The sequence below is a fragment of the Clarias gariepinus genome, chromosome 28 (assembly GCF_024256425.1).
Source record: "Clarias gariepinus isolate MV-2021 ecotype Netherlands chromosome 28, CGAR_prim_01v2, whole genome shotgun sequence".
Classification (NCBI taxonomy): domain Eukaryota; kingdom Metazoa; phylum Chordata; class Actinopteri; order Siluriformes; family Clariidae; genus Clarias; species Clarias gariepinus.
The window spans coordinates 18,486,903-18,511,043 of record NC_071127.1 but is presented as its reverse complement, the minus strand read 5'-3'; the positions used below and the strand labels follow the sequence as shown (position 1 = coordinate 18,511,043).

The 24,141-nt window shown below is 39.4% G+C and overlaps 1 protein-coding gene across 1 annotated transcript; it reads left to right on the top strand.

The window, feature by feature from the left end:
- The first annotated feature begins 3,788 nt into the window (after positions 1 to 3,788).
- eno2 (enolase 2) lies at positions 3,789 to 22,758 on the top strand. Its single transcript, XM_053489980.1, has 12 exons — positions 3,789 to 3,887; positions 8,006 to 8,091; positions 8,255 to 8,350; positions 8,440 to 8,498; positions 9,880 to 9,949; positions 10,839 to 10,972; positions 11,137 to 11,359; positions 11,461 to 11,658; positions 11,947 to 12,148; positions 13,094 to 13,202; positions 20,429 to 20,487; positions 21,978 to 22,758. Exons 2-12 carry the CDS (start codon positions 8,007 to 8,009, stop codon positions 22,045 to 22,047), a joined length of 1,305 nt encoding a protein of 434 aa, XP_053345955.1. The 5' UTR covers positions 3,789 to 3,887; position 8,006; the 3' UTR covers positions 22,048 to 22,758.
- The last annotated feature ends 1,383 nt before the right edge of the window (positions 22,759 to 24,141 follow it).

Here is a 24,141-nt window from a genome sequence, read left to right as displayed (position 1 = left end):
TTAGATGGTTTAAATATTTGAATATCTGAAATTAAATTCATTAAGTTGAGTTGAAAAGTTTGCAAAAACTTCAAAATGAAACAAACAATATCATAGATTAATGGAAGATTATCTATTAGTACTATTATTATCTTTTAGTATTAGATTACTCTATTAGTTATAGAATATTTGTTATTCTATTCTATTGGAACTGTTTGTTGAATCTTTAATATATGTTTTGGGAAATTCTATTGTCACCATGCAGTTTCTCCCATCTGTGAACAGCTTCTCCCATCTGATCTGTGAGTTCCTCCAGCTACTTCAGAATAACACTTATTCCGTGGCTAACCTTATTTAGGGACAGTCAGTGTTTAACACTGTTTAACAATGTGTGTAACATTAGGTAATTAAGTAATAACAACAAACAGAAACAGGCAGTTGTGATTATAAGACATGTTTAAAGGAGATTAGTTGATTTCTTTGGGACAATTTTGTTTTACAGTGTAGAAAGAAATAAAAATCAGGAAAGACCCTGGAACTAGAATGTTTTAAAAGTTTTGACTAGTAGTAGTCAACATAGTTTTCAACATTATTTACAGATAAAAATGTAGTAGTTGTCACTGCATAAGCATTCATATTAAAACTTCGAAAGTCTCATAATTAGCCTGCTATGAAACTTGAGGTTGCATTATACTGTAATGCGAATGTGTGTGGTCCAAAATAAATTAGTCTTTTCAGAGGAGTAGTTAAGATAACTAGTAGTGAGTACTGTGTATACACTAGTGGTTGTTTTTTACTCTTGTTTTTTTTAGTGTTTTTTGGTTACTTTGCTGGCTGACATACATGATGAGGCAAGGCAGACACAAGTGCAAGTCTCTTTATCTAATTCAGTGAAACACAAACAATCATAAACAATACTCTGTGAATGCATAAGTAAACTGGATGGGGAGTGACACACTTAAAGCTTTCATCAGTGCAATAAGATGCAGCAATATCCAAAGCAGGGCAGGGAGGTGGGGTAACATCGTCAGCAGCACCAGATGATGCAGCAACAGCAGTGGTGGGCAGCAAGGAGATGATTTGCTAGTATGATACCTAGAGCCAAAAATGGTTCCTCATAGGGGGTGAGGGGGAACACACCAGAGTCAGGGGCTAAAAGCTTGCTGTATGTAGACGGGCTCCTATTCACCCTCTAGTTTGGATGCCCCTGTTTAGACCATAAAATTGTGGTTTGAGCTAGCGAGGTCACCCCCAACAGCCTTATGGTTAAACAGCACCAGTAAAGCTGCCTTTAACCAGTAAGTTTGGTCAGCAGAAACCCGAGAGCTAAAAGTGCAGAAAATGAATTCATTATGAAGACTCTCTTTGTGAGTAATTATGAATGTGTGTGTGTGTGTGTGTGTGTGTGTTTGTATGTTTACAGGCAGCTGCCTGTTTGGTACCAAGGGCATTGTGGCCTCTGCTTCATCAGTGCTAATGTCATTACTGCATGCAGTTTAATTACAGATTCTCTCACACTTTTTGTCTGTGTGCTGAATAACAACTCGTATGAGTGTGAGCAAACAATTATCTCCTTAAACACAACTAAAGTGTGGGTCATTATGTATTTCGTGTACTGAGTGTTTAAAACTGCAAATAGACCTTAATGGAATTGAACGCCAGGATAAATAATATATGGTTAGATTCATGCACATACAATAAAGTATAAATTATGTATTGCTTTAGTATCAGTTTAGTTTGCTATGATGCAATACTAATGCAAGTACACTATTTAACTTACAGTACAGTATTTAAATACCCTTTTTTAAATACAGTGTTGGCAGCAAGATAAAGATCATTTGCAGACAGAAAGAGATTTGACAAACTTATGAAGAGGACCAGCTCTGTCCTGGGAAGTTTCCTTGACCCAGTGCAGGTGATAGGAGATGCCAAGCTATCATTCCTGCTGGAGAATGACTCCCACCTTGTGCATGAGACCCTAAGAGCACTGGGCTTAATCCAAGGTATGGGTCGGAGCGTTACTGTAGGTCCTTCCTTCACTCTGCTGTAAGGCTGTACAATCAATACTTATTTTTATTTATTATCTAGAGTCTATTTGGTTTCCAAAGTGTGAAAAAAAATAATTTATTACACCCCCCTTCTTCTTCTTCTTGTCTGTTGTAACAAAATGAATTTCCCCAAAGGTTTGTCTTATCTCATTCACATACAGTGGTGTGAAAAACTATTTGCCCCCTTCCTGATTTCTTATTCTTTTGCATGTTTGTCACACAGAATGTTTCTGATCATCAAACACATTTAACTATTAGTCAAAGATAACATAATTGAACACAAAGTGCAGTTTTTAAATGATGGTTTTTATTATTTAGGGAGAAAAAAAAATCCAAACCTACAGGGCCCTGTGTGAAAAAGTAATTGCCCCCTGAAACCTAATAACTGGTTGGGCCACCCTTAGCAGCAATAACTGCAATCAAGCGTTTGCGATAACTTGCAACGAGTCTTTTACAGCACTCTGGAGGAATTTTGGCCCACTCATCTTTGCAGAATTGTTGTAATTCAGCTTTATTTGAGGGTTTTCTAGCATGAACCGCCTTTTTAAGGTCATGCCACAACATCTCAATAGGATTCAGGTCCGACCTTTGACTACCTTTGACTTTCCTTTAACTAGGAAAGTTCAACTTTTGTCTCGTCGGTCCACAAGGTATTTTCCCAAAAGTCTTGGCAATCCTTGAGATGTTTTTTAGCAAAATTGAGACGAGCCTTAATGTTCTTTTTGCTTAAAAGTGGTTTGCGCCTTGAAAATCTGCCATGCAGGCCATTTTTGCCCAGTCTCTTTCTTATGGTGGAGTCGTGAACACTGACCTTAATTGAGGCAAGTGAGGCCTGCAGTTCTTTAGATGTTGTCCTGGGGTCTTTTGTGGCCTCTCGGATAAGTTGTCTCTGCGCTCTTGGGGTAATTTTGGTCGGCCGGCCACTCCTGGGAAGGTTCACCACTGTTCCATGTTTTTGCCATTTGTGGATAATGGCTCTCACTGTGGTTCGCTGGAGTCCCAAAGCTTTAGAAATGGCTTTATAACCTTTACCAGACTGATAGATCTCAATTACTTTTGTTCTCATTTGTTCCTGAATTTCTTTGGATCTTGGCATGATGTCTAGCTTTTGGTGCTTTTGGTCTACTTCTCTGTGTCAGGTAGCTCCTATTTAAGTGATTTCTTGATTGAAACAGGTGTGGCAGTAATCAGGCCTGGGGGTGACTACAGAAATTGAACTCAGGTGTGATAAACCACAGTTAAGTTATTTTTTGACAAGGGGGGTAATCACTTTTTCACACAGGGCCATGTAGGTTTGGATTTTTTTTCTCCCTAAATAAAAAAAAACATAATTTAAAAACTGCATTTTGTGTTTAATTATGTTATCTTTAACTAAAAGTTAAATGTGTTTGATGATCAGAAACATTTTGTGTGACGAACATACAAAAGAGTAAGAAATCAGGAAGGGGGCAAATAGTTTTTCACACCACTGTATGTAGTTATGTGGAAAGCAAAACTACAAAAAAAATCTTTTCATGACTGTGTGTGATGGTTTATTGGCCTATAATGTTGTTCCAATGAATTAGTCGCACCTGCTCTCTCTCTCTCTCTCCATCTATTTTTATTGCTAATCCCCAGGTCATAATGCAGTATCTTGTCTTCTTCTCCCTAGATCCCTTGTTCCATCCCCTTATTTTTCTCCTCTCCTCTGTTTTTCTCTGACTCATCCTTTCATCCCCTCCCCATTGTATCATAGGTTGTCTCCCCCCCCCCCCCCTCTCTCTCTCATTGGCTCTCTCTTTCCATTTTTTCCTGAGCCTGTCTCTTTGCTTAGGGTTTTCCTGCTTGCCTTTAGTGAGGATACAAACGCACAGACGGCAGGTAAAGACATTTTCCTTCTTCCTTTCTGCCTGGCTTCTGTCATCCTTTGCTTTATTTCCTATTGCTTGTGTGAAGTGAGGAGGTGAGCAGTCAGCAGTGTGTAGTGATGCAGCTCTCTGCAGGTTTTTGGGAATGATGGAATGGTCATGTTTGCGCATGTGTGTTTGGGGACCTGGTTCTTATTTTTGCAGTGATTTCTTTGTAATTATTTGTGCATGTGAATATGGAAATGAGAGACAGACAGAGAGAGAGAGAGAGAGAGAGAGAGAGATGGGAAGCAGTGCATACATGTGTTTAAGGATGTATGCGCACATCATGGGGGTTTCGGGTAACGTGGGTGGATGTTCTGTTTATTTCTGTTCTCATTTCCTGTGAAAATCTTTATTCTCCAAATTGTCCTCGTTGTCCCCAGCACCGCCTCAACCTCCTCTTGTCTCATGTATCAGAATCCCTCAAGAGAAATGACGCCGCTCTGCGCACTCCACTCCCCGCCCCGAGCACCGGGGCCGTGCTGCAGCGCGCTCACACACACACACACACACACGAGCGCGCGCGCGCAGTCGTACATTACGTAACTCACGACTCCGCACGGAGTCATCAGGACCTGAAATGTGCAGGCAGTTGCGCATGCGGTTTTGTCCAGCGCACCGACACAGAGAGACGCGCGTCTGATCTCCGACATCAAAGCGCAGCGCTGTTTGATCTGCGTCTCTGTGAGAAACACCGGGATCTGATACCGAGGTCAGCCATTGTGGTTACGGCATAAACCTAATCCTGCCTCCTATATCACATGGGTCTGGCTGTTACTGATGCCGCTGATAGCAGTGGATGCCTGTGCGTCGCCTCTCCTGGATCTCCATCAGTGCTGCAGCTCCTCTCCGCTCCCTCTGTGTCCATCACATCCAGCCTGCGACAGAATCACCCAGAGACTTTTAATATTATGCTCATTATTTCCATTAATCACTATTTACTCCAAAGCTGGTTTTAAACCTGCACACTCTCCACACGATCTGCATTACACACTGCCAGTGACAAGTATTTCATCCTGCGGTTTTTAATTTAATTTAATCACCATTTTATCACTCTAGACCTCATAAAGTAACAGTAACACTGAGTGCTAAAGATTTCAGCTTTTTTTTTAAATCTTAGATCAAGATGGTGAGAAGAGTTATTATATGCAGTCAGTGTTTTAATCTGAAATTGGAAACGTAGAGAATAGCAAATCCAAATGATGGTGAATATCTTAAATATTTAATATTCAGTATTCTGTATTATCTTTGGGTCCCTGTGTAGACCCTTTAAAGCTCAGAGCGTTTTGCTGTTTTTAAATTGTTTTTAAATAAACATATGTAGGGCTCAGGATTGTGCAGTGTACAGTGACATGTCCCTTTTTTCATCACAAAATAGGCAATATGATAAACTGACTTTTATTTCATTTTAACCAACTACCCAAACATGACTGAGCGAAAAATGGGAAAAAAAAACATAGGCAAAGAAATAGCACAAATACACATGATCATGAGTTTTTCTGGTTCTTTTCAGGTTGTTTCTGTGACCAAAGGAATAATAATATGCTCATTTTAAGAGTTCTTAATTTTTGCAACGTCATTTCCATATTCTGTTAGTGGTCGAATTTATATGTTATAAAAGTAATGATAACTTTTGTTCTGCCTGACATATCCGAAAACCCAAATACACAGATTAATGTCTGAAGCCTCCTCGTTAACACACAACGGCAAGGCTCCCACATAAGCTCATATATTTTTAACAATCATTGACCGATGCTATGTTTCTGGCACATATCTGTGGCGCTTGAGTTTTAAGGGTTAAATGTGTGAAATTGACAATAGCAACTACTTCGTACAAAAACTCAGATTTCAAGCATTAAATGGTAGAAACAACACCGGCCACAAGGGAGGCCGGGTTCAGTTCCGTCACTGCACCACACCCAGCTACTGGGGAATTGCCAGTTCACCCCTGTTGCTGGTCTTGAGCCCAGATAAAAATGTGCGAAGGAAGGCATTCAGTTTGTGCCAAATTAAATATGCAGAAGGAACATATGCTTAGATGACACTCAAATGGCTTTGATTTAAAATAGATCATGAGGTTTTGCACAAACATGTTAAGTCAATGCCAGTTCGAGTACCATAAACATACAAACACAGAACACACGAACTGTGGAGCAAGTTCTTCAAAAACTATGAAGTGGGCCTCATGAATACATCTGCTGTATACCCTACAGCAATCCCTATGACAGACACAACCATCATGTCTGTCTGTGGCATTCTACACTGAAGTCTGTGTAATTTCGCTTTTCTGCTTGTTGACCTTTTTCATCATTTCTTCCTCTAGGACAACCAGCTCTAGCATGAGCACCTTGATTTTTCAGACACCAGGATGATTTCAGTCGTAAGGATGGTCAGAGCAAAGTCTTCTCTAGACTTGCCCAGGTCCACCGTCCTGTTCTTTCCTGTTATCAGCGAACCACCTGCTGACTCTAACTGGGGATTGGCTCTTCTCTTTGATCTGATGTGGATAATTACATGTCTTGCTCGATGGAGCTGTTTGATATAGCTGGAGATGATTGCAAGCTTCTATGACGTCTCTGTTATCCTCCAGTCTGGACTTCATCCAGCCCTGGTTGCACTTCCTCCTGCATGAGTTTGCTCTTCTTCCTTCACGATCTTACCAGTGCCTTGTGCCTCTTCCACACCACCTGCCCTCTACTTTCTTTTGGTCCTCAGTGCAATGATCTTGTGATATTCTCAGATTTCTGAGCAGTATTTATTAATTTATTTGAAGTGGTAGACATAAACATATTTCACAGGACAAATTGCTTGATGTTTTGGCCAAACAGCGCAAAGGTACGTGTGAGCTCTTTCCAACTGTGGAGATTAGAGCTCATCTCCTTATTCAAGGTCTTAACTGAAACTGTGGCAGGATGCCATGCTAGTAAATTCTTTCTGCACCGTTGGATTTCATCTCTATACTCTTAAATGTTTTATCACTGGTGGGAAGTGGGGTTCCTGCCACAGAGAAGCAGATCTTATAGATGAGCTTCCCCTTTCTTTACTACGATGAACTCCCCTTTCTTTACTACCAGGGACTTTAAACTGGGAGTCTTGAGGCACGTTTGTCCCCAGGCACTGATATAGCTGTTAAAGTACTTGAAGGGTCTGATTGGGAGCTGATGAATGCCAGACTTAATGGGTCCTCTACACTCTGTACTTACTACAGTTCTGATGATTTGAACAGCATGGGCATGACTAGGATGAAAAGAGCATTGGAGTGGTGCATCCACATTCTCTGCCAAGTGGCCTTTGAATTCACTGTCTTTGGGATCCTGACACCTTTTATGCATATCCAGGCTTCAGAAACTGCTTCAGTCCTCCAGACAGCTCTTAGTGTTAGGCATCTCTTGAAGAGATTTGCCTCGTGGTCTTGGCACAGAGATCATTTTCTGGACCTCTTTCCAGCTGGGTATGCTGCTGTGGAACTGTCAACTCTCAGATTTGGGTGATGAATTAAGGTGCTGCAGTTTCCCAAAACATACTCTCTTTCACGTAGATGCTATGAAGATTGTAGCCTCATTAAAGGGGATTTATTATGCAAAATTCACTTTTTAATAATTTTTAGACATTCACATTGTGCTTATATAATTATACAAATAAAAACCATAAGACAAAAATATACCATGTTCTTTTTTTCTTTTACTTTATTGTATTGGCTGGGGCTTAAAGAAGCTGCTTAGATTTCCCCTTAATGTGACCTCATCTAAGAAGATCCCCTCCCCACTACTGCTGTTCTCTGGAGAGCGCGGCTCAGCAGTATATTTCATTTACTGTACATAGACACTGAAACGGTCTGTTCGGTAGAGGAGTAAAACAGAGGAGGAAACAATGCAGTGTCTGTAGGTTATCTCAGATAGAGCATTAGCACACAGTTTTGCGTTGTTAACTTATTAAAGAAATAGTAAAATATGGACCTTTAAAGCTGGGTAGTCTTGCATTGTCCTTTTGTCCAAACAAGATTTACAGTAAACACAATCCCCTACATCTATTATCTAAAGTAATTGCTCATAATAGTTTGTGTTTAACATTTACCTTTGTTTTCTATAGGATGTCCATTGTAAGCATCATTGCAAGGGAGATCCTGGACTCTCGGGGAAACCCCACAGTTGAGGTGGACTTGAGGACTGAAAAAGGTGACTGAGAGTTTGTTATTATGTCTTAATACAGTAACACAATTCAAATTTCAACAGCCCTGCATTTTTACATATTGGTACTGTGGCATCATAAGCTTTATCTATTTAGTCTTTAACTTTTTAGTTCCTTATTTCTATTTCCTTTTGCTCTTTCTCTCCCCAGGATTGTTCAGGGCTGCTGTGCCCAGTGGCGCATCTACCGGCATTTATGAAGCTCTAGAACTCAGAGATGGAGATAATAGTCGTTTCAAGGGAAAAGGTGAGTTCACCACTATTTCTGCAAAAATATGAAGAAGAACATTTCATTTATTGCATTTCCCCCATCCTTTGTTTTTGATGTTTTCTAAGGTGTACTCAAAGCTGTTGGCCACATCAACGACACTCTCGGACCTGCTCTCATTGAATCTGTAAGTGCACATTAGATGCCATTGAAAAACAATAGCCAAGGACAAATAGAGAGCAAAGTGTGTCATCTGTCTGTGTGTTGCAGCTGGAAGAACCATGTGGAAGTTTAAAAGTTGTGTGTGTGTTATTAAGTGATCTGGAACAGCAAGCGGTAGAGTGTAGACCAGAAGATAACAGTTACATATATCAGATTTAACATGGCATTCATTTAGATTGCTAGAGTGAATTATATTACAAATATTTTTATTGACATACAGTATTATGAGTCAGGCTTTGTACAGAAAAAGTGTATTTAAAAGCATTTTTATACTTAATATGAAAAGTACACACTTTCATGATTAATGCTGTATATACTTTTAGCAATCCTTCACATTTACTTGTTATCACATAAATCTAAGAATGTTATTTGTAGACACAGTTAATATAACTATTTAAAATTTACTTAAAATTTATGTTACTTTAAATGTAAAAACTAACACATCACACATACTTTGGTGCTACAGTATATTTGCAGTATCTACTGTATATCTAAACCAATCAGCCATAACATTAACTTTGATTGTCAATTATATATAGAGTATCAGTAAACTGGTGACAGGATCATGGGCACCCAAGGCTCACCCATGCCGGCCTGCCCAGTCTGATCCCACAGAAAAGCCAATGCAGCACAAATTGCTGAAAAAAGTAATTGCTGGCCATGATAGAACAGCACCAGAACTCCCAGTGCACCACAGGCCACGGTGCACGGGACCCAGCAGGCAAAAAGCCCAAGGCTGCTGCCCCGCCCTCCCAACACCCCAGAGCCCATTCCAACTGAACACCAGGGGATGCACTGGACAAACCAGTCTGATCCACAGAGGCCCCACACCACAGCCCGCAGCTCCTACCTACACCGACACCACAGCACATGTCCAGAGGAATTTAACAATGGATTTCTGTTCCCCAAGCTGGGTGGTGCGCTGGGTGGGAAATTAACCCAGATCTCCTGCTCTTTATGCACGAACACCACTGAACCATCAGTGCTGCCATGTGTACTGTTCTAAACTATAAAAGCATATTTTGTAATGATGTTAAACATTGCTAAACATTGTTAATATTTATTATTATAGAGTATTTATTTATAGTTTAAGTGTACTTTTTTAGAAAGTACATAAAAGATAAACTGGAATTTTAATATCTTTTTATACATACGATATACTATTTACACACTTACGCTTCATTTCCACAAAGAAGATCACCGAGCTAGAAAATATTGTAGAAAAACAAAGACAAAACAGAAAATAAAGTTTTGCTACAAAGCCATTATCCACCAATCTTATTATATTATACAGTATAAAGCACGGAATGTAATCGTGGATATTACTTGCCTGGTGTGATGTGCAGGGGATCAGCGTGGTGGAACAGGAGAAACTGGACAACATGATGATTGAGATGGATGGCACAGAGAATAAATGTGAGCCAACACAATCACCACCTCATGCACAGGAACATGAGAAAGAAAGAAAAACACAAAACCTATAAATTCATAGTAACATTAAGTCAGAGTCACGTGAAAATGTGTGAAAATGTGTGAAAGTGTGTGAAAGTGTTGATAAGTGTTCTGGAAGGTGATTTCTATTTAATAAAATGTTTATTAATTTGAAAAAAAGGTGGTAAAGGAATGACTTTATAGCTGCTTAACGAAAGTGATAAGAGGCACTAACAGCACTCTCAGCGTGGTTACCTGGATGTGTGTGATAACAACGCGTTTAACGCAGATAATAAGATGACTGGGAAAACATTACCAGGTGCTGAACGACAAGTTTCATTATAAAAAGCATCTAAATGGAAGTCCAGATAAAACCAAAGCCGTGTGCTCGAGCCACCCTCGAGGGGAACTATTTTCATTAGAATACATTAACTGAAAGATGTGGGAGTGGGTGCGGTGGATAAGACTCTAGATTGTTGATTTTTAGATCTGAGGATCTGGGTTCGAGCCCCGCTATCGGAGGGTTGCCACACGCCTGTAATACCCAGCCACTGCATGCGGTGCCGGTCCCATTCAAGAGATTTTAATTCAACATTTGTTACATGTTAATGTTTATAAGATTGAATTATTTCTTTCCTCTGACCAGTTTGTCATGCGTTTCTTTACACTGCACGTTTATAATACAAGTTAATCTGAGTATTTTAACTAGATTTAAAATTTTACCCAATTGACAGCACTAATAACAAGTCACTCAAGTGTACATTTCTGTATTTGTGATTTACGTTTATCTATTTGCATCATTTTAAATAATAAGAACGAAGTCAGCTGCACAGATTATCTGTGTAATAACAGCAGCAGTTGTGTATCTTTGCAGCTAAGTTTGGTGCCAATGCCATTCTGGGGGTGTCGCTGGCTATATGCAAAGCTGGAGCAGCAGAAAAAGAAACTCCCCTGTATCGCCATATTGCGGACCTGGCTGGAAACACAGAACTAGTGCTGCCAGTTCCTGTAAGATGTTTAAATTTGCTGTAACATTCCTTTCACTTAATCATTCACATTCACAATAGTTTGATGTTTGTGAATAAAGTTGGATATAAAGGCTAAGTCATTTCCCACCTCTACTACTTTTTCGTTTTATCAGTCTTTGTGTGTCTTCCCTTGTTGGTTTGCAGGCCTTTAATGTGATAAACGGTGGCTCCCATGCTGGGAATAAGCTGGCCATGCAGGAGTTCATGGTGCTTCCTGTTGGGGCAGAGTCGTTTCGCGACGCTCTGCGTGTCGGGGCTGAGCTCTATCAGACTCTGAGGGGCGTGATCAAGGAGAAGTATGGACAGGATGCCACTAATGTGGGTGATGAAGGAGGTTTTGCTCCAAATATCTTAGAGAACAGTGAAGGTGTGTTTGTGTTGGTTTATTTAAATCGATGTTTTTAGGGTATAAACAAACCCGCCACATTAACTTTAGCTGAATTTTTCTTTCTCCCTTTGTCTTTTTAGCTCTTGAATTGATTAAGACTGCCATAGACAAGGCAGGTTTCACTGACAAGGTCGTAATTGGGATGGATGTAGCTGCTTCTGAGTTCTACCGTGATGGAAAGTACGACCTTGACTTCAAATCGTCTCCAGATCCTGAAAGATACATCACTAGCGAGAAGCTCCTAGAGATCTACCAGAGTTTTGTCAATGACTTTCCAGGTACTGAATAATTAAAAAACTTAATTAAAAGTTATTTTACTCATTTTCTTTCTCTTCTTTGCTAAATAATAATAAGACTAATGATTTACATAAAATTAAGATATCTTTATTAATGAATCATATCATCAGGAACTTAATCATTTTAAAAAGTATTACATAATTAAAATAGTATTACAAAAAATGTTGTTACTTGTAATGAATTAATAAATGTTGAATAACCAGTGAACACTTTGCAGCTAGGATTCATGCTAACTTTCCTTAAACATTAACATCCCGTTGCACCCACAGTGGTATCTATTGAAGACCCTTTTGATCAGGATGACTGGGCTGCATGGACTCGCATGACTGGTTCTGTGGGAATCCAGATAGTTGGTGATGACTTAACAGTGACAAACCCAAAGAGGATAGAAAAAGCAGCTGAAGAACGTGCGTGCAACTGCCTGCTTCTGAAGGTCAACCAAATCGGCACAGTCACAGAGGCTATCCATGCGTAAGTCACAGCTGTCTCTCATCCTGGCTTCACAACACTCACTCATTCACTCACTTATCATCTATACCGCCTTATCCTGTATACAGGGTCGCGGGTGCCTGGAGCCTATCCCACGAGACGGGGCGGGGATGGATCACAGGGCGCACACACACACACACGCACACACTGACATTCTACGGGAAATTTGGGAATGCCAATTAGCCTAACCTGCATGTCTTTGGAGGAATCCAGAGGAAATCCACCAATTATGGAGAGAACATGCAAACTCCATGCACACAGTTCCCGAGGTGGGAATCGAACCTTAACCCTGGGGGTGCGAGGCGACAGTGTTAAACACTAAGCCACTGTGCTGCTGACTTCACGGATATCCATATTGTTTCAATGTGAAGACTTTTAGCTACTTGGTATAAGATTTATCATTACAGTTACCTTACCGTGTTCTCTTTACTAAAGTAAAAAGTCTTAAGTTGCATTTAGTTCGATTAAAAACTTTTTTATCGAGTCTGTACAAGCCCTGACAGAATGACAAAAAAAAGTCACTTCAGACATTTACATTTAGGCATTTTGGCAGACGCTCTTATCCAGAGCGACTTACATTTTTATCTTATTACACATCTGAGCAGTTGAGGGTTAAGGGCCGCGCTCAAGGGCCCAACAGTGGCAACTTGGTGGTTGTGGGGTTTGAACCTGAGATCTTCCGAACCGTAGTCCAATGCCTTAACCACTGAGCTAACCCCTGACCTCTAACCCCAGACTGTGTCCTGCTGACCCTGATTTATGGATCAGCTATTAGAGACATTCCAGAGTGGTGCAGCAGTCCAGTCTCTCAACTTCCTGGATTTTTGTCACATGATTCATTCATTTAGTCACCTTCAGTAACATGTATTTGATCATTTATACGTTATGTGATCCTAATACATATGTGTCTGACTTTTTATTTCTCAGGTGTAAGCTGGCCCAGGCCAATGGCTGGGGTGTGATGGTCAGCCATCGCTCTGGAGAGACAGAGGACACATTTATTGCAGATTTGGTAGTTGGACTCTGCACTGGACAGGTATTATATTCTTCTTCAAAGTTTACAAAAACTAACTTTGTAAATGTTAGTTTTCTTCTATTTGTCATGAAGTAAAGTTAACACAAGAAACTCATTCAAACATGCACTCCCTGATACGACAAACAATAGTGTTTTAAAAATGTTTGACATCAGGGATCACCACTGGTGCAGCTGGAAAGCATTTGCTCATCTGTAGCTGAAAGATGCAGAAAGCATGTACGGGTTAGAGCCTTCTCTCCTCTGAGAGTCATTTCAACACGAACCAATCATCATCATCATCATCAATGAGCGTTTGTGAGAATGAATGTACGTGGAAGAAGATGGGGAAGACTTTCCTCTGAGTGTGTTTCTATGTTATGAAGTTCAAGCAGCAGTGTGAAAAGATGCCATAGTTGGCTTTACATGTATTGGAGGATGCATGTGTTTTCCTTCACCCTCACTGGTTCATAGCTTTCAGGCAATAGATAAAAGAACTGACTATTGAATTTGAGTTTGCAGATCACCAACCTGGGGATAAAATGGAGAAAAATTTATAAAAAGCTTGACATCATTAATATTAGATATTATTAGATATAGATAATATTAGTATGTGATATACAGTACAGTACTGTATAGTTTATGGAGTACAAGGCTTACTAATGCGTAGATAATTACAAATAATAACTTGTAATGAGTTTGAAAAACTTTAAAAGGGAGGTACAGTCTCCTAGTAGCCAGTCTGGTGAACAGAACATTAGATTAGAAGATTAGAAGGTTAGATTAGATTAGATTAGATTCAACTTTATTGTAACTTCACATGTAGGTACAAGGCAATGAAATACAGCTAGCATCTGACCAGAAGTGCAATTTCGCAGTGCAGAACAAATTGCACATATATAACAGTATACAGTGAGGGAGGTAAATACAATGAGTGCAAATGAGAAAATGATTATAGGTGGTGCAATAAGGAAGGGTATTGTACATCATGATAAAGAATTTGAATATGTAAACAGTATACAGAAAAGGAGTTATGTACAACGAGTGCGATGCTTTAGATGTATGCCATGAGGAAGATATTGTATACTACGATAACTCATTTGCATATGTAAACTGGGTTTAATACACTGAGTGCAATAAAGGAAGATATATAGCATGATAAAATAATATGAATATGTAAATAATACGCAGAGAAGGTGTATGTACAGTTAGTGCAATGATTATAGATGGTTGCCATGAAGGAATATATTGTATACCATATTGCAGAGAAGGTTATATACAGTACATGTAAGCAACATGTTATTTAGAGTGGAATGAGGTAGGTCGTTTTATACGATAGACAATATGAGCAATTGTATATGAACAGTGCAGTCCTGAGTGTTTAAGTTTATGTTCAGTGAGCAGTAATTTGGTTAGGGCTCAGTATGTCTGTTAAGCACAAGTAAAGCAGAAGAAGCACCTTAGGATTAACATGACAGTGTTATGAAAAACATGTACAACTTGGCCATAAAGACACACCAGATTGTGATAGCACCCAGTAACTGACATATTGTGTATAGGGCTCTGGCACACCTAGCTACAGTTATGTATCTAAAAATGGAGAGCCAGATGGTTACGACGTCACACCAAGACTGTACAATGAACAACAACACAAACCATTAACTCTGCACTTTCTTTATGAATGAGGACCAAAAATATTATTCTGTACATCAAGCAAATGCTCTGCGTTCTAACACACTTTGTACAATCCTTGTTACGTGACTGAAGCAGATGTTTACAGATCATAAAAGGTGATATATTCACTGAGAAACAGTCACTTGCAGGGTTATTAATTAGATTTTTTCCCAACATTTTGTAGGTTGTTACAGTATATTACTGCATGATGATAGAATTAATCACACACTCAGCTAATGTGAGTTCTAATGGCATTTGGTACATTCTGAGGTTTAAGGCAACAGGATAAAATCTAGTTATGCAATCACAACTTTTAGGTATTCAATTGAAAATGTTTCTGTAAATTCATGACATCCACTCTGTGGCTTCTTTTATTAAACAAAGATCAGGCTGAAAGTGTTTTTATTCCATATTCAACCAATTCAGTTTGTGTGATTCTCTGCCCACTGTACACCTTGATCCCTGTTCTTATCTGATTGGAGTGTAGCCTGATGTGGGCTCCTGCTGTTAGAGCCAATCCACGTTTGGTGGATTCTCAGATGCTTTTCTCATCACCATGTGTCTAAAGTGTGTTAATTTGCATTCCTCTGCCCTCTCTCTTCAAGAACATCAACATTTTTTCTGTGCAAACCTTCTAGACTGTATATAGACAAAATTTATATATCTTAGGAGAACAGCAGTTTCTGAAATACATAAACCATCTACACTGGTTCTACATTAACAGTAGAAATGAGGAAAAGAAAGGTCAAGAAAGTTAAAGTCCAATACTTTGAATGCTTAATGTAGATGCACTATTTCTACTTTCCTATTTAAATGTAAGCAAAAGCATGATATGGACCATGTAACAGCTTTGTACAATCGGTCAGTTTTATCCTCATGTCTAATCTCTTCTACTGAAGTAAAGGTTTAAACAGCACTGATGATTTGATCTCAAATGGATCATAAAGTTTACTTAAATAGAAATGCACTTAAATAGAAAAAGTTTGTTTGGCATTAATATAAGTTTGATATAATAAATTGTAATATTAAATTAGAAAAAGAAAGCAAACATGAAGCATTTTCACTGGTGTTTTCAGACTCATGAACCCCACTGTACTGTACATCAGATACAGGAGGAGGACATCTCTGTATGTGAAGTAAAAGACAAATTGTAATTAACAGCGATGCCAGGCTATTTCACTTCTGCATTTAGAGCAACAAGATCTAACATATAATCAGACAGTGAGCGTCTAACAACTTTGGTACCAAGACAGTCCCTGAGCAGGAGGAAGTGACTGTATAGTCGTGACAAAAAGTTTTGTGAATGACACAAATATTAGTTTTCACAAAGTTTGCTGCTAAACTGCTTTTAGATCTTTGTTTCAGTTGTTTCTGTGATGTACTGAAGTATAATTACAAGCACTTCATAAGTTTCAAAGGGCTTTTATCCACAATAACATGACATTTATGCAAAGAGTCAGTATTTGCAGTGTTGGCCCTTCTTTTTCAGGACCTCTGCAATTCGACTGGGCTCTCAATCACCTTCTGGGCCAAATCCTGACTGATAGCAACCCATTTTTTTATAATCACTACTTGGAGTTTGTCAGAATCAGTGGGTTTTTGTTTGTCCACCTGCCTCTCGAGGATTGACCACAAGTTCTCAATGGGATTAAGATCTGGGAAGTTTCCAGGCCATGAACCCAAACTTTTAATGTTTTGGTCCCCGAGCCACTAAGTTATCACGTTTGCCTTATGGCACGGTGCTCCATCGTGCTGGAAAATGCACTGTTCTTTACCAAACTGTTGTTGGATTGTTGAAAGAAGTTGCTGTTGGAGGGTGTTTTGGTACCATTCTTTATTCATGGCTGTGTTTTGGGGCAAAATTGTGAGTGAGCCCACTCCCTTAGATGAGAAGCAACCCCACACATGAATGGTCTCAGGGTGCTTTACTGTTGGCATTACACAGGACTGATGGTAGCTCTCACCTTTTCTTTTCCAAACAAGCCTTTTTCCAGATGCCACAATCAGTAAGAGGCTTCACCGGAGAATATGACTTTGCCCCAGTCCTCAGCAGTCCATTCACCATACTTTCTGCAGAAGATCAATCTGTCCTCAATGTTTTTTTGGAGACGTGGCTTCTTTGCTGCCCTTCTTGACACCAGGCCATCTTCCAAAAGTATTCGGCTCACTGTGCATGCAGATGCGCTCACACCTGCCTGCTGCCATTCCTGAGCGAGCTCTGCACTGGTGGCACTCCGATCCCGCAGCTGAATCCTCTTTAGGAGACGATCCTGGCGCTTGCTGGACTTTCTTGGACGCCCTAAAGCCTTCTTAACAAGAATTGATCCTCTTTCCTTGAAGTTCTTGATGATCCTATAAATTGTTGATTTAGGTGCAATCTTAGTAGCCACAATATCCTTGCCTGTGAAGCCATTTTTATGCAACGCACTGATGGCTGCACGCGTTTCTTTGCAGGTCACCATGGTTAACAATGGAAGAACACTGATTTCAAGCATCACCCTCCTTTTAACATGTCAAGTCTGCCATTTTAACCCAATCAGCCTGACATATCTCCAGCCTTGTGCTCGCCAACATTCTCACCTGAGTTAACAAGACGATTACTGAAATGATCTCAGCAGGTCCTTTAATGACAGCAATGAAATGCAGTGGAAAGGTTTTTTGGGATTAACTTAATTTTCATGGCAAAGAAGGACTATGCAATTCATCTGATCACTCTTCATAACATTCTGGAGTATATGCAAATTGCTATTATAAAAACTTAAGCAGCAACTTTTCCAATTTCCAATATTTATGTAATTCTCAAAACTTTTGGCCACGACTGTAGACAGAGATACTGATAAATGGAGAGGAACTGTAAATGAATTGAATTAAGTTAAGCATTTATTTGTGACAAATAGATTACTGTACAGTGAAATTTTTTCTTCACATATCCCAGCCGTGATACAGCGCCCCTGGAGCACATAGGGTTAAGGGCCTCGCTCACGGGCCCAACAATGGCACCCTGGTGGAGCTAGGGCTTAAACCACTGACCTGTTGATCATTAACTCAGTGCCTTAACCCTCTGAGCTACCACAGCCCCATAGATAGATAGATAGATGGATAGATGGATAGATAGATAGATACTGACTATCTCACCCATATGTTTTTGTCCCCCAAAACTGTTTCCACAATATTAGAAGCACTTTAATGTATAGTGTTATATGCCAAATGTGTGATGGCATGGTGGCTTAGTGGTTAGCATAGTTGCCTTGCACCTCCTCCTTGTGTCTGTGTGCATGGAGTTTGCATGGTCTCCCTGTGCTTGATGGGTTTTCCCCGGGTGTTCCAGTTTTCTTCCACAGTCCAAAGACATGCAGATTAGGCTAATTAGTGTTCCTGAATTGCCTGTAGTGTGTGAGTCTTGGCTTGATATCCTATCATGGTCGTAAAATAGGAATAAATACAGTGGTAATTCATAGTGGCCTCCATGGTTCCTAGTTGGACTACAAAGGTTCCTGGATGGATGGATGTCTCTGTATGATGTAGCATTACAGTTTCCTTTCACTTATCACTGAGCATCTCAGGCATGTGTGATATTATCACTTAGTTATGTATATATTCCCCCTTTACTGTTATAATGCACTTCACTCTTTGTATTCTAGTATTTGTGTTCACTCATCTTTGTGCACAATGGTTACTTATCTCAGATGAGCGCATGTATAAATTCTATACATTTAAACCCTTTTGGAAACAGTTTGGGGAAGAACCACATATTGGTGTAATAGGCAGGTGTCTGGAAACTTTTGGCCATATTTACATTTACATTTACATTTAGGCATTTGGCAGACGCTCTTATCCAGAGCGACTTACATTTTTATCTCATTATACATCTGAGCAGTTGAGGGTTAAGGGCCTTGCTCAAGGGCCCAACAGTGGCAACTTGGTGGTTGTGGGGTTTAAACCTGGGATCTTCCGAGTCCAATGCCTTAACCACTGAGCTACCCCTGGCCCATATAGTTCATATGTACTATATTGATTCATTCTGGGAGACTGGAGGTATTGTCTGCTGCTGGTTTAATGATTCTTCCACAGCAGTTTCACTGCAAGTACTGGTCATGATGATCCCCAGTTTTTCTCCCATGCATTTCTCAGACCTGTGATGAAACATGGAATTAGCTTTCTTCATCAGCTTATTGAGATCACAATTTGGACCACATCATAGAAAACAACACTGGCCACAATAGACTGATAGAACAAATGTAGTATTATCTGTTTAAACAGCTTTGATGTCTTTCATGAATGGTGCACTGGTGTTGTCTTTCCAGGCCAGTCTGGACCATAGATACCTACAGGACGGCACCTCCTCCCCCTGGATGGTTTCTGGTCTTACAAGCTCTTTAACACACTCTAAATCCACTCTTTGTTTCTTTGTCAAACTAACTTTAAGTTGCAAGTTGCTTTTCCTGCACCCTGAGGATAAGCTTCTAAAAGACAAAGCTCATTTCTGTTGTGAATGCAGCTCACAATAGAGGAGTCATCAAATCACAGTCGCAGGTAGCTGCCTCAGTGCTGAACTGAAAATCTGATCTGGAGGGAATGAAGAGGAAAAGCGATATGACCTTTTCCAGACGTTCTCCAATGATGCTTATAATTGTATCACTGTCTTAAGAACCGAAAACCCTTGTCCTGTTGGTCAGGTAGTCCATGATCCAGTTAACTCTAGGGACATCAGAGTCAATGCTTGTTTCCCAGTCAGCTTTAATACTTTTTATTAAAGAACTTGATACCTACAGCCATTCATTTTTCACACTGCACAGTCAGATTAGTTTGTTAGTAGTTTGTTAATGTAGTGTCTAGTTTGGCAATTGTGCGCCATCTAACACTAAAAGCTCTGAATTCAAATTTTATTTGTCACATACACAGTCATACACAGTACGATATGCAGTGAAATGCTTAGACAACTGCTCGTGACCTAAAAATTAAAGAAGATGAATAGGAAATAAATATGATAATTATAATAGAGGGTAAATTTAACTAGGAAAGAATAAAATAAAATATACTAATAAAAGTTAAAAATAAAATAACTGTACACAAAAATACACAATATAGAAAATATATGGAGAATATATAAAGAAATGTAGAGCAATAAGAGCAGCGGAATAAATAGTAATAAAAGAATGGTAATGTCCATGGTTGTGCAATCCACATATTTAAAGTGACTTATGCAGTGCAAATATGCTTAAAGTGATTTATTTAAAGTGACTTGTGATGGAGTGATTTGATGACCATGAAGTGTAGTTGTGCAGTGGCCACTAGTGTAAACAAATGTCCAGAATGTCCAGTGTGTGTGTAAAAACCATATGTGTGGGTCAGTACTGTGTGGAGGTGTGATTGTGATTGAGAGACCGTATTGCCTGCGGGAAGAAGCTCCTCCTCAGTCTCTCTGTGTTGTCAAAGCTATTGGCTAAAACCCAGCAGAACCTGATTTAACTTGGTTAATTACCATCCTTTTTTTTTTTTAAAGATTAAAGCCATGTAAAACATTGACACTTTATGTATCAAATGTGTATTTCAAAGATTTTGCTTATTTTTCTCAGATCAAGACTGGAGCTCCATGCAGATCTGAGCGCCTGGCCAAATACAATCAGCTGATGAGGTGAGAGCTCAGTGATATTCTTTAAAAAAAAAAAAAAAAAAAAAAAATTTAGTTATAATGTACATAAAATGTTAAAATGTTGCTCAGTTTAAAGTAAAATGTACTCAAGTGATTTGAAAATTAAATAATGAAATGGGTTTTATTATTTTTTTTATTTACTTAATACTGTTAAACTACGAAAAAAATATCCTGGACTGCTGGACGATGCTATGCGTAACGCATTGCTAGTCTAACTTAATTATTCAACATTCGATTTGAATAGTATTGAAATATTTTGCTGTGGTTGTGCCAGGGGTGCTCCTCTTAATTTAGAAATTAAATTTCTAAATCGATTAATTCATCTCAATGACATTAGAATTTTTTCTTTGCAAAGTAGTCCTATGACGTTGGAATATTGTCAAAAATTGATGTTGAGATTTGCAAACAATATGTCTGCCACATGGGTGACGCTAAGTTCATTTTAGTCAAAAATCTTAAACCCTGATTGGATGCACAGATTTGACAAGGGACAAGTTAAATTATATAATTAATAAATAAGGGAAATAATAAATGTGCTAGTGAGCAAGGATATTTCCACTTATATCAAAAAGCATTTAATTATGCAGAGTGATGCTGCAAAGGATTTTTTTGTTCACTCACTGAGCACATTATTAGAGAGGCCTATCTGATTAGTTCACCTATAGGTGCACATTTTTACAGAAGTGTTTTATTTTCATGTACATGTTGATCAGTATCCTCTATTTTTCTTCTCAACAGTTGTAACACCAGCTTCTGTGTGCTAAGAATGCTGTCCTCCATAAAATTTCCCTATACAGTCAAATCCCTGCCTGGCCAAAACAATTTCATTTCAGAAGGTCTCTACTTATCTACCTGTGTCAAGCAAAGAAAACAACTAAGGAGACTGAGCTGAAATGACTGAAATTAGGTTAAGATCTGTCCAACACATTAAAATCTGGAAGGACCGTGCTGTACAGTCAGCTTAAAAAAATCATGAATGGAGGTCATTTAAACACTTGTGTGGCATGGTAAAAAAAATCACAGCTCTTTAATCTTTAATAGTGAAACCACCTGTTAGTGAGACTTAACAGAAAAAAGGCTTCAGTTTGCTGGGGAGCATAAAGATTGGACTTGGAAAAGGGTCATGTGACCTAATGAGTCCAGATAGACCCTAATCCAGAACGTTGGGCGTGTCGGGGTAAGAAGGAAAGCGCATGGAGAGATGCTCTCATTATGCATAGTGTCCACTGTCTCTGGAGGCTCTCTAGGTCTGGGCTCGGCAATGTTACGTGGCAATAAATGTCAGCTGACCACCTGAATTAAACGGAATAAGCAGGTTATCACATCTATGGAGTCTTTCTTTCCAGATGGCAAGAGTGTATTCAGGGACTCAGACTGTAAAAAAGTGGTTCTGGGAACCGAGGAACCATTAACTTGATTGCTTAATTTGCTGATACATTTATAAAATCTGTCTCACATTTTATGTTCCACAGGATTGAGGAGGAGTTGGGTGATCAAGCCCGATTTGCTGGCCACAACTTCAGAAATCCCAGCGCTCTGTGAGATGTCCTGCAGCTACAAAAACACGTCCACACAAAAACAACCACCAGACAATATGCACTGACCTAGACAGAGATACACCATTACAGATAACACACCAGACAGAAAAGACATCATGCAATGTAACAGACACTCAGTGATTTTTTTTGCACTGAACACCCACTTTCAACTAATCTTATCTGTCAGAAGCCCATGCACTGGACTACAGAGGACAATATGCAGATGACTATAAATTGGACTGACCACAAACATTTGAGCTCATAGTATGCATGGCAGAATGGACACACTGACTAGACAGCTGAGTATTAGGTACAGGATGTGGGACAGACCATCACTGACAAAATGACTAGAGACAGTGGAGAGCTCTGGAGTAAAAGGGAACAAATGATTTATTATTAAGTGTAGAGTAAAATGTTTAAATTTCATTCAAATTTAAATTCATCTTGGTGCAACAATTTCACGGATATTGGTTTTAAGAAACAGTTTTCTTTATAACTTGGGTAGGCTGACTGACCTTTGTCTAAGGTAAGATTTTCAATTGAAAATGCAGCAATTATTGAATTAACACATATGAAGAAACTGTAGGTGCATGTAAAGAAAGAAATCAAGAAAGACAAGAGCATGAATTAAAAAAAAAGCAGACTGCACTCTCTCAAAAAGATGGATCATGAAGCTTAAACATGCACACACACACACCACCACACACACACACCACCACACACACACACACACACACACACACACACACCTCTCACTCTCTGACACTTTACTCTTTGTCCTTTTCTCAGCTGTTCCTCTCCTCCTAAATTCCCTAGTCCTTTACTTTCTTGTTGTTTCATTGTCGCCCAACTGTTCTCCTTTCCTTCCACTGTTGCTATTATTGCGCACTTGGTCCATCATGCTTAAATTTCTTCTCTATTTCTCTCTATGTGGAATCACTGTGGTCGAAAAAAAGAAGGGAATAAACAACATGCTTGCCATTACACAATGCTATGGATTAAAATTATCATTTGCTCCAGCCATGTGTTGTTTGTTGCTGAAAATCAAGAGACTAGGGTGTGGGTGACTGAGAGAAAGAGAGAGAGAGAGAGAGAGAGAGAGAGCGCATAGCCAGGAGACACATAAGATACACTGTATGGACTAAAGTATTTGCAATGACATTGTATCCAAACATATTTACTCCAATATGGAGTCGGTCTCCTCTGAGGTTAGGCACTGATGTTGGACGAGAAGGCCTCCATTCCAGTTCATCCCAAAAGTGCTCAGACAGGGTTGAGGTCAGGGCTCTGTGTGGCCCAGTCAAGTTCTTCCACACTGAACTCAATAAACCATGTCTTTATAGTCCTAACTTTGTGCACTGGGACACAGTCATGTTGAACAGACGCTTCACCAAACTGTTGGGCCAAAGTTGGAAGCATCACATTGTCCAAGATGTCTTGGCATGCTAAAGCATTAAGATTGTCCTTCACTGGGGATACCAATAATTAACAGGTTTGTGCAAATACTTTTGTCCATATAGTGTATATTTGCAGGCGGTAGAATAATTTAGATTTACAGAGTAAAAAAGTGTTAGGATCACACACACACACACCAAAAAAAAAAACGTACTACACTCACCCTCCACTGTTTACATGGGCCATTTGCCCTGACCCTTACTTATTAACAAGCCGTTTTCACACACACACACACACACACACACACACACACACACACACACAACAACAACGCTGCCATGGGTAAAGTCACAGAGATCACACTTTCTAAAGTAGATGGTGAGAGAACATTTACAAATTCAAGTTTCTACTGTATGTCTCCAGAAGAGCTGCAGCAGTTTTTCAAAGATGCTTAAAAAAGCCCCACCAGCCCAATGACTTGTTAAAGAGTATGAAGTGTACCTAGGATAATTTAAAGGTCATTTGTTGTTGCAGATTAAACACTTAAGTTAACCATTTTGAAGCCTTTTCCAGAGAATCCAGTTTATTTAAGTTTACATTTTCAAGAAAACAACAACAGCAACAACAACAACCTGGTAAGATTTGGTTCAGATTATGCTGTCTGCACTTTCTGCACTTCTCACTATCACAGATTCCCTGATAG

Bases quoted from the DNA above. Each gene is read 5' to 3' on its own strand.
- eno2 (XM_053489980.1), top strand. From the start codon at position 8,007: ATGTCCATTGTAAGCATCATTGCAAGGGAGATCCTGGACTCTCGGGGA. The intron at 8,092-8,254 runs GTGACTGAGAGT...TTCTCTCCCCAG, and splicing joins GGACTTGAGGACTGAAAAAG to GATTGTTCAGGGCTGCTGTG. The intron at 11,360-11,460 runs GTGTGTTTGTGT...TTGTCTTTTTAG, and splicing joins TATCTTAGAGAACAGTGAAG to CTCTTGAATTGATTAAGACT.